This window comes from Mugil cephalus, chromosome 15, assembly GCF_022458985.1.
Source record: "Mugil cephalus isolate CIBA_MC_2020 chromosome 15, CIBA_Mcephalus_1.1, whole genome shotgun sequence".
In the NCBI taxonomy this organism is placed as follows: Eukaryota; Metazoa; Chordata; class Actinopteri; order Mugiliformes; family Mugilidae; genus Mugil; species Mugil cephalus.
The window spans coordinates 14,024,191-14,034,844 of NC_061784.1; the positions used below are offsets into that span (position 1 = coordinate 14,024,191).

General features: G+C 42.1%; 1 protein-coding gene across 3 annotated transcripts; it reads left to right on the top strand.

Annotated features, from left to right (window-relative positions):
- Positions 1–918: 918 nt before the first annotated feature.
- On the top strand, positions 919–10,033 carry LOC125021718 (beta-2 adrenergic receptor-like). 3 transcript variants are annotated; one of them, XM_047607871.1, is made up of 5 exons: positions 919–1,305; positions 3,553–3,646; positions 4,161–4,284; positions 4,377–4,668; positions 5,133–10,033. In XM_047607871.1, exons 3-5 carry the CDS (start codon positions 4,167–4,169, stop codon positions 6,163–6,165), a joined length of 1,443 nt encoding a protein of 480 aa, XP_047463827.1. In that variant the 5' UTR covers positions 919–1,305; positions 3,553–3,646; positions 4,161–4,166; the 3' UTR covers positions 6,166–10,033. The 3 variants fall into 3 exon arrangements, with proteins under 3 accessions (XP_047463827.1, XP_047463826.1, XP_047463828.1); XM_047607872.1 differs by lacking the exon at positions 919–1,305 and adding an exon at positions 1,314–3,451; XM_047607870.1 differs by lacking the exon at positions 3,553–3,646 and having other exon boundaries at positions 922–1,305.
- Positions 10,034–10,654: the final 621 nt, after the last annotated feature.

Genomic DNA, 10,654 nt, shown 5'->3' on the forward strand with positions numbered 1-10,654 from the left:
GAGCGCTTACCAGTGCTTACGTGCAGTCTTGAAGAAGGCTGCGACCTGGTGACCCGGACGGCTCTGTGAAAAGCGTTTCCAAAACCACAATGAGTCATACTTTTTGTCTTCGGATGCAGATCGAGATGCAGCACTGTCCTGCTGGCTCGGTTACCTTAGGTGCCCCCCTGTGCCACTTGAATGGGGTACAGTGTGTGACAGTGTGACACAGCTACAACGGGAATCAGCAACTCTAAATCTGGGCCATGGTTCTCTCCAGGAACGAGATGGAGGAGTTTAAGTGAAAGGGACAAGAAGTTCAATCATAGGACTTTCTGTACTGCAGCTGAGTGGTGGTGAACAATAGGCTGAGCCACTGGTATATGTAAGATCTCAATTTACAAGCTGGTTAGTGTTTATAATCTCTCCTATGGCTGCAAACTTTGGAAGTGGCTCAATAAGGTCACAAGTACAAGCAGCTTAAATGAATTTTAGCTGAAGGATTGTCAGGAATACTCTCAGAGATCAGGCTGTGAAGGTTCTCAGTCAAAGGACATTGCACCACTAACCCAAATAGTTTTGGAAAGTAGAATAGACTTTGTTACCTTTTAGACAATAAAATGCACCGAATATAATAGAAACCAGGACGCTCATTCAAATAATTTTAGTATGCCTGTGCCTGAGCCTGCTTTAATATTAATCACACAGTCGATACAAAAGAAGTTATAACCACATAAAGGCAGAGTTCACACGTACTGAATGTACAGAATGTCCTACACAGCTCCGGAAGCACGACTGACAAGCGGCCCCAAAAACAGAAGTGTGTGGTTTTTATTTGGCATTACAGTCACATGTGAATGTGAAGTAGGGTGGTGCTGAGCTGACGCTCAGAAAGCCCTGAATAAACAAAGGTTACAAGGTTTCCCAGAGGGCACTGGGTGCCGTCAGGTTGTCAGTGCACTGCAGACATTCCATATACACTAAAAGCCATTCCTCGCCCTCTGATAGGCTACTGTCCTGCCGTGATGTCATCGGGGCCGGCTTATAAGAAGGGTGCCGGGGCTCAGCTGCTGCTTCACAGGGGCAAGTGTGGAGCGAGAGCTGAAAGGGTGTGTTTATACATGAGTGAGAACAGAAACCGAGACAGGCTGCGGGTGCGCGTCGCAGATATTTGTAAGTCAGCAGGCGAAAAAAAAAAGAGAAAAAAGACAACAAAATGAAGAGAGGGCTGCTGACAGAAACATTAAAATAATACGCTGTGATGTGGATTTAAAAGCGTCTGGATTATGAAATCGCTCGACTGAAGCAGGGGATTAAAATTGAAAAGTGAGTAAAACTGATTTCAATTTTAAGTCTTCTCTTGGATGCATGCCCATGTGAAAACCACCATCGTACTGATAATGAAACCAGGGCGACAAGTGTCAGTTGGTCCCAGATTGTAAAATTATTAAAGCTTTTTGGTTGTAAATTAAATTGACAGGTGTCGGATTAGTACAATTAAAAATAAACTGCACAGCATAAAAACTATTTAATGTCATCATTGTTTAATGAAGTTAAACTTAAATGACTACTTTTGATTACTAGAATGTCGATTAAACAACACATCTACTGCACATTTACTGGTCAGAGCCACAGTTTAGTAAAAATAAGTCAGATTTTTCATCTTTAACATGCATAGTTTACATCATCCAGACAGCAGCGTGCTTTATGCCCTGTTCTTAGAGGCTTTCCGTTTATTCTACTAAGCACCCCAATAGCCGGGTGTTCTGCGTGCATGTGTATTTTGCACACACTCACGGCCGTGTGCTTGTATTTGTGCATGCGCTTTTGTGTGCTAAGTGCCCAGTGTGAAGCTCCCTCTGCCTAAATATTGGGCTTTTAATGTCTCGGTAAATCTTTTGTGTTTAATCATTGAGAGCCGGTCAAGTTTCTTTGTGTGTTTAAAGAGCTCAGGCGTGGAGGCCAATCCGAGTCGGTTGGGCCAGTTTGACTTGGTATCAATGCAGATAACCGCCTCGATTATTGATCTGATGTGTTGGGGGTGGTGTGAACAAGCCGCAAGGGTCATCTGTTCAAACAGTGACTGGGTCAGCTTTAGACAATGAGAAAAGCTATAACTGGCTACTGTGAAAACATGAATAATGAATTGGTGGACAAATCCTTCTTGGTGGTTAGATTAAATCAAATGCTGTGCGCTGTGCACGGCCACAGTGGGCGGTGCATCATTCATTACACCTGAAACAGCTTTCTACGCATACGTAATGACAGATTGATTTTTTAAAATGAGTCTGAAGTTCACTTTCCAGCAGATCCATCATTTTCCAGACAACCTGGCAACTCCATATTCTCTAAATGTAAATGTGTTGAACTGGAGACATTTTCGAAATGATGACAAATCTTTGCACAAAAATGCCGCCGCTGTCCTCAGAAGGCTTAATTGGGAGAACACTGACACTTACAGTTAACGTATGCTACAGTCTTAATGGCGCTGTGAGGCTGGGTTCACTTAGTACAGCAGTTTACTCCACTTTTCATGAAAAATAACAACAATCTTGTTATGGTCCCACTTTGCCGTCTGGAAATGCATCTCAAAATTCAACACTTTGCTCAGTGACCATGGAACAACTGGGTAAACACCTACGAATCAATGCACCTCTTCACCGCTGGCATTAACATATGTTGTGCCTGTTTGGATTGTGTTGGAATAAAGCCAGTACACATAGAAACCCAAGTGCACACAGAAGATCCAGTTAACCAAACAATCTCTGGATGGTCATTAAGAAACATAAACCTTACGTGCAGTTTGCTTTATGCTCTGCATATAAGAGCAAAAAGGAATTTAAAAAGCCAATCGGTCAATAATTATCAACTGCACGACGATGCACTGTATTACTTTAAACTGTTACGGCTTACTATAAAGAACTTACCACCACTCGACTGTCCGTGTGGGCAGCCGGTGGTACAAAATGAGGTTCACCATGTGTCTGCTGTCAGTTAGGCCGCTGCTGCCGAAGAGCCTTTATTTTCAGCCAGCCGCTCCTATAAATAAGAGCAAATGCATTCATTATACATAAAGTGCACAACTATGAACTAAATAATAAATGCAAGTAAATTAGAAGTTCATTTTTATGGATTGATGCCAGGAAAGTCACTTTTTACTCTGCATTCTGCTCACAGAAATAAACAGGCACCCACAGCAATAAGGACCAATAAGGTGATTTATTTAAGCTGCATGTTCGTGCTCTGAAAATACCTCTGCGTATACTCGGGGACCTTATATAGCATGTCGCAAGCCTCATCTCTCACCCTGCATTCAGCTGTACAGTTGTTGCATAGGTGCCGTGAGCCTAAAATAATGGGCGGCTACATTAGTGCCCCTTTCTATTTATTTTCTTGCACTGCGCTATTTACAGTAGTGTCATTACAAACAAACACACAAACTGAAGTAAAAGAGAAAAGAAACGAAAGCAAGGTGAGAATAATAGAATATGAGGTGACATGCTATTATGGCATGGTTCAAAAGGATGCACAAGTAAACTTGATGAAGTAATGATAACGCCTCCTCCTCCACAGGACTTCCTCTGTGAAAGAGCACATATGTTCATATCTCTGTAAGATATGCAAGCAGGACACCACAAAAACACACCAACCTAATACCCTGTGAAAGGTACTGGTTATGTATTATTTTCATATATATATATTAATTATCTGGTCTATTCTACAAACAACATGTATATCTATGCATTTATTCCAGTCTGTTCAGGACACGATCATCTATCTGCAACAAATATAATGGGTGTGTAATGCTCGCAGGAACATTTTATGCTGGAACCGCCCTTCCTTACTTACAAGCCTAGAAACTGAAGTTTCTACTCATGGCGTAAATGTATTATCGGTTTTGTAGGAAAGCGTAGGAAAAGCTATCAAAGGCCCACTTTGATAAGGCCTCACCATCGGCGACCAAGCAGACAAGGCCACGCAAAATCCTGATCTGGTAGCAGACAAATCAACTGAATGCTTACTCACTTCAGCTCAGCTTTGTTAAGTCAAATCCTGTGAGCAGTGCAACTTTCTTAATGCAAACAAATGTCCTGACGCGCCCCTTTCTTACAGAGCTGCTCCTGCTGTGTTTGTTTTAATCCATTATGACCAAAGATGTGTTGTTCCCTGTGCTCTGACAGAAGATCATGGCCAATGTGACAGCACCGACTAATAGCACGCAGGACGGCTCATCTGATTACAACGATGTGGAAATCGTACTACTCGGTGTCGCGATGGCTATTCTGGTCCTGGCCATAGTTTTTGGTAAGTCCTGAAGCTGCCATTTGAATGAACCGATGACCTGTGACAGCTGATTGGGTTTGCGCTCTGAGAACGGTGTGATTTCTCCTGTGCAGGTAACCTGATGGTGATTACAGCCATCCTGAGGTTCCAGCGGCTCCAGACGGTCACCAACCTCTTCATCGCCTCACTGGCCGTCGCCGACCTCATCATGGGTGTGGTTGTGGTCCCCTTTAGCTCCACTAACATCCTGCTTGGATTCTGGAAGTTTGGAAACTTCATGTGCGCGTTCTGGACGGCAACTGACGTGCTCTGTGTGACAGCCAGTATCGAAACTCTGTGTGTGATTGCACTGGACCGCTACCTAGCCATCACCTCACCGCTCCGCTACCCGACACTGCTCACCAGGTATAACAAAGTTTTAGTTTTGGATGCAAAGTCCAGTGTTCAAAGAAAGAAAAGAACCTGTTTTGCTTCATGCAGTGTGGCAACAAGTGGCACACTGTTGTATAATGGCTTTTGTGGGTCTAGAGGTTACAGAGCAGAGACATACTTCCGGTGTATCTGTGTCAACTGAAGTGAAGATTAGAGTGAAAGAAAATATATAAAAAAATAAAAATGGAGGTGCAGGGTTTGTAATAGTAATAAAATAGTGAGTTTACTAGACCTTTCTAGACTGGTCTAGACACCATCCTTACACATGCAGACCTCTACCAGCGGGTCCACTTGCATTGAGGGTGACCAAGGGACCAGCTTTTGATAAGGAAAAATGCAATAGGAGGTAAAACATCAGGTGCATTGATTTTCCATCATGAATCAGTGTTGTAGGATTGCAATGATGCACTTCATGATCAACTCTCTCGTCCCTCCAGGGGTCGGGCCTTTGCAGCAGTGCTCGGGGTTTGGGCAGTGGCCTCCCTCATCTCCTTCCTACCGATCCACTTGAAGGTGTGGGTGTCGGATGATCCAAAAGCATTGAAGTGCTTAGCAGCAGAAGACTGCTGCGACTTCAACACCAACACAGCGTACGCGGTGTCTTCTTCAATTGTGTCGTTCTACCTGCCATTGGTGGTGATGATTTTCCTGTACACGCGAGTATTCCAGGAGGCTCAGAAACAGCTGGAGAAGATCAGAGGCAGGGAGAGGCTCCTCCATAACTTGAATTACTCCACACAGCTGAGTTATCCTGGTGATAGCCCTGCAATGAATAAACTCAGGGAAGGAACTGAGGTGGGAGAACAAGCGGGAGAGGACAGTCTAAACACGGAGAAAGCGGGAAGTACGGACGCAGATAAAGTAGAACAAGGGGGGGTGAACAAAGCGAGGACAGAAAAAGCGGAAGGGAAGCATTCCGCCACAAAACGTCTTAAGTTCTGTGTTAAGGAGCAAAAAGCTGTGAGAACTCTGGGGATCATTATGGGAACATTCACAATGTGTTGGCTACCCTTCTTCATCCTCAACATCCTCATAACCTTCCTCAAACTGGGTAACGTCACGGTACCCTTCAGGGTCCTCAACTGGCTAGGATATTCCAACTCGGCCTTCAACCCGCTCATCTACTGCCGCAGCCCTGATTTCAGGCACGCCTTTCAGGAGATACTCTGTCTCAGGGGCAGAGGAGGAAGCTGGGGAGGGAGAAGAGGGTGGAGGTGGTGTAGAGATAAAGAGATAAAGCCCCCTCGAAGGCGAAACGAGAACTCGGATCTGACCAGCGTTGGTGGGGTGGATGTTCAGCAGACTTGGAAAAGCAGCCTGGAGAGCTCAATTCAAGACGTCTCGCAGACTCTGGGCCCTTCGAGTTTGTGCTCTAACCAGGCCTTAGACGTAGCTCCTGGTTCCCAGAGCAAATGGCAGGCTAATAGTTCTGCTAATAGCTGCAAAGAAAATCTGTCTTCTATAGCTTGACCAATTACAGTATTTATATTGTGTCTGTATGTCTGTGTAGTTAGCACCAACTTATTGAAGCTTCTAATGTTTGTGTTAAGCCCTATTGGAATGGGATTAGTTTTACCTGAGATCGTCCTATGATTCAAATATTACCCCCCACATCTGTGTTTCATGTGGCGCATTCACACGCGACAAACAAATTCTCAAATTTTTACTCAAATTTACGTTCAGTTGTTGTGGCTCTGCTACTTTCCGCCTCACTCCACTGCGTGTCAGATACAGTTTTAATTACTTTGCAAATTATAATTAATGATAAAAAGATATTTTTGATAGTATTTATCCCGACCTGTCAGTATTTAAATCAGCTCCACCTCAGCCAATGAACACATGAATGATTGATTTAATGGTTTTATCTGTCTAAACAGACGAGTAGTTCAGCAACATCTTGACTTTGCGCTCTAACATCTGTCCAATCTTTGAATTATTGCACATCCTTCATGATTCTCAAGTGAAAAGAGGCAGAAAAAAGCAGCAAATCAAGTCGCGGAGAAGAAAAAACTCATCCCTAAATCACAGAGATGTTGACTGAATTATTATTATCAGAGAACCTCTGTGTTATGAGAATTATGTAATGTAATCTTTACTTTACACATCATGGACGTGGATGATTCACACAGGATTACAAACAACCTCCATGATTGTTAGAAATGACTGGAGGTCCCCAGGTAAAACTAATCCCGTGCGAATAGGGCTATAGGTTCAGACTGACACATACTCTGTCACATTTGCGAGGATTAGACTTGTTATCTCTGACCCTCTTTGCTGCTGGAGTTTATTTATTTTCTTTTGTTTGCATTTTCTTTTTTTCCAGTCACAATGTAAATCACAAGGCAGCTATGCAGGTAAATCACATTTGGCAGTGCCAGCTTGAAAAGAGGTCTGACTTGCACCTTTGAGTGAATTTCCAAGACGTCACGATGGAGCTTATTTTGCTACGACAATGCTCATGAACTTTATCGGCTTCTCCAAAAGTGGTCTTACTACAGGGACACATCATGCATATTCATTCCAAAATCCTCATGTATTCAAACCAGTCAAATCCTCTTACACTGCCAGGCTGGGCAGAGTAAAAATCATTCACTCGGTCTCCTCGTTGTTGTGGTTGAAGCCCACGGATATTGTAGCATTAAAATGTACAGATCTATTGTTCTGCTGGTGTCATTTTGAGCGTTTTAGCTGTGCTTTCCTTAGAATGTGTTCTGTTTCTACCGACGCGACCAGTTTGGGCAACTGGGACTTACTTTAGGAAGTTTACATGCTGGATCTATTACTCACAATACAGTGTCAAGCTTTCAGTGCCTTTAAGGCAATTTTCGTGAACATCTTCATTTAATCAAAAGACTACCTATGGGCAAGCTGGAGCCCTTTAGGACAAAAACTCACTGATTTTCACATAAATCCACAAGGCACGAAGCACAGGCAGCCATTTAGCACCAAATTTGCAGCACTAATAACCTTTACCACCAGTTTCCAGGTGAAACCTCCATGAAGCAGAGATAAGAAGCTTCATTTTGTTTTCCCCGTGGCTAAAAGTCTTATTTGAAACAAGGTGACGGCCAGGGTCATTATAACAACCGAGGATTAAGAAAAAGAAAAACAAACAGCTAGCCTGTTTCTCATTCCTTCCTGATAAACCTTGTAAGTGGTCCAAAATCAATTACTGGTGCATATTTGTGTATCAGATAAACATCTGAGATCCAAACTTGTGACTATCATAAGTGTTTCCTTCTCTCCCCGTGTTCACTTTCTTTCATCACATCCTCGCCTGAACTATTTTCCATCTCTCTTTTTCTCTCTACAAACATCACCGTACCCACGCTCTGCTCTGCTCTGCTCTTACCCTCGGTCTGCTTTAACTCTGGTTTAGCGAGAACATAGCAGACAGAGATAATTTTATATGTAGCGGGATCTGTTTGCATAGCATCGCCCGTACTGTGAAAACATAGCAATCAGATTACACGTGTTTTAAGTGCTCACTTTATACACCGCAACAAATAGAAACTCGCTTGGAACGAAAATGTATTTGGATCACTTTTCACTGTTGATCTTTTCAAAATGATAATGGTAAACTAGTCCACATTTAGTAAATCCAGTTCACTAGTATTCAAGAAGACAAATTACTGTAGATAGTGAAACAATTTCCTCCCCAGTGGAGAATTATTTATTTCATGTGAATAATTACACCCAAATATTAGTCAGTAACTGTATGATGTATGATCTAACGTGTACCTCTGAATGTCTCAATGTGCGTCTAATGTACAAGTGATTAATTTGTGCAATTGAAAGCTTGAAACATGAATCTAGTTTCATGCGAGTTGGACTCACTCTAGTGTAGTTCTTGGGTCTTTGATTTTAAATTGCAACTTTACCACGTCAGGAGGATTCAGACCCTGTGGTTATTGTGAATAAAAGAAGTACAATAACTCGGACACACTCTCTGACGACATGCCTTACTGACACTGACTGCATGTGATTAGTCTGGTTAATATTTTAAATCAAAGTTGAAGCAGCACTGAAACATCGACCTTAAAATGAAAAAAGAAGACTTTTTTTTTTTTTATTGTATTTGCACGTCTTTCACGGGACTGAAACTTGTTCTGCCGAAATTGGAAGTCACAAGTGTAGATTAAAACAAGAGGAAAATGTCCAATGTTCTACCTCTCTTGGAGTCACATGAATGTCATCTCATCGCTGTAAATATTTATTCATGAGCTGTTGCATATGTCTGTTGTGGGTAAAACTAAGAAAAGTTGTACTGTTTACATGGGCTGCTGAGTGATGCGTGGGTGTGGGTGTGTGTGTGATCACAAGAGGAAGAGCTGCCAGATTAGAACCAGACAAATATTAAGATTAATATTAACTGTTTTCTAACCAAATACCATGGCGAATTCGGTTAGCTCCAATTACATGTAGATCACAGTTACACTGGCTTTGCAAGTTTTCAAGGCATTAAAACAAACGACCATATTCCGATGTCACTTACAGATGTCCTTTTTGTGAGTAAAGTACTGCAGACTTAGTTTGTTTGGCTGAATCTGAATCCAGACCTTCCTTTCTTGCAGTGAGCGTTGGCACTCACTGAATATCCATTATGGAAACTGTGATTTGTCAAGTATCCATCTGGGCTTAAGAAAATAAATCAGCCCGACGGGCTGTTGACCAAACGGAGCATTCTGTGAAAAAAAATAAATAAATAAAAAAATAAAACATCCAAGTACAAAGATAACCACAGTTTCTCATAAGGACTATATAAAAAAAAACTCTGGAAAAAACTTCCTCAAAAGACTCTTTGTCGACAAATAAAATGAGATCAGGAAATGTGATGCTCGTTGCACTGCACCTTTAACCTTTTCGACTGAGCCCATGAGACAGAGACGTTTTTGTGCTTATTCAGTCATCCAGGTTATTCATGAAGACTCAGCTTAGCAGTCATGTTTAAGTGGTGTGTGTGTGTGTGTGTGTGTGTGTGTGTGTGTGTGTGTGAGGCGTGACGTGCAGTGACAGGTGCGGGCGTTCGCGGCAGCTACAGTATCAGCTGCTGCAGAGGAAATACAATCAGCTATACGGCCTAAATACACGCTTACACACATGCTCGCACGCCGCTTTACAGCTCGACATGAAAATGTACTGTGCATGTTTGTCAGGTGTGCGTGACCTCTTTCCATGGAACAAGTGTCCAGTTTAGGTATGTTAAGGTGAACGCACATGCATGCTTTTAGTTTGGGTGTCCTTTACGTTGACTGTATCTACTGGTGTCTTGGTGTCTATTTTTACGGCTGTTTTGTTTTTAGCATTAAAACGTGGGATGGATTGTTCTGGAAATGTTTGAAACTGGTTGCGTCTTTTATCAACTATCTTGAAATCTTTCGGTTCCATATTTAATCTTGGCAACAGTTCACCCACCAAATCCACACATACACACGTCTACATTTTCAGTTTCAAGTTTTTAGAAACAACAACAAAAAAATACAAATTTATCTTTAGAAACACCATGTGGGAAAAAGCGTCCCGTTAAATAGTTTATTATTGACACTGAACATTTCATTTGAGTGAACCTTCGCTCTGAAAGCATATTGCCGAATCCTAAAATTGAATTTCAGCCTTCTAATGTTTTATTGGATTTTTACAAGACAGGAGAAGAAGATTTAAATGAATATTAATAGCTGTTTTTCTCCAGACACCGTCCCTCTCCATGCATGTGTTTACTGTTCCGTCACTTAACCTTTAGCCCAGCTTACATAAGTGGTGATATATATATATATATACACACACACAGTAATTCCCTGAATTATGAAACTGAGAAAGGGATCGATTGAAGGAAGCAGGATCCAAATTCACACGTGAGTATTTGCTCTCCCTTCTCTGTCAAACATGTGTCTGTGTTCTGTCTCGTTATGAGGTGCTAAGTGGCATTATAGGGATGACAACGGGCTATCATATATATATC

Bases quoted from the DNA above. Each gene is read 5' to 3' on its own strand.
- LOC125021718 (XM_047607871.1), top strand. From the start codon at position 4,167: ATGGCCAATGTGACAGCACCGACTAATAGCACGCAGGACGGCTCATCT. The intron at 4,285-4,376 runs GTAAGTCCTGAA...TCTCCTGTGCAG, and splicing joins GGTCCTGGCCATAGTTTTTG to GTAACCTGATGGTGATTACA. The intron at 4,669-5,132 runs GTATAACAAAGT...TCGTCCCTCCAG, and splicing joins TACCCGACACTGCTCACCAG to GGGTCGGGCCTTTGCAGCAG.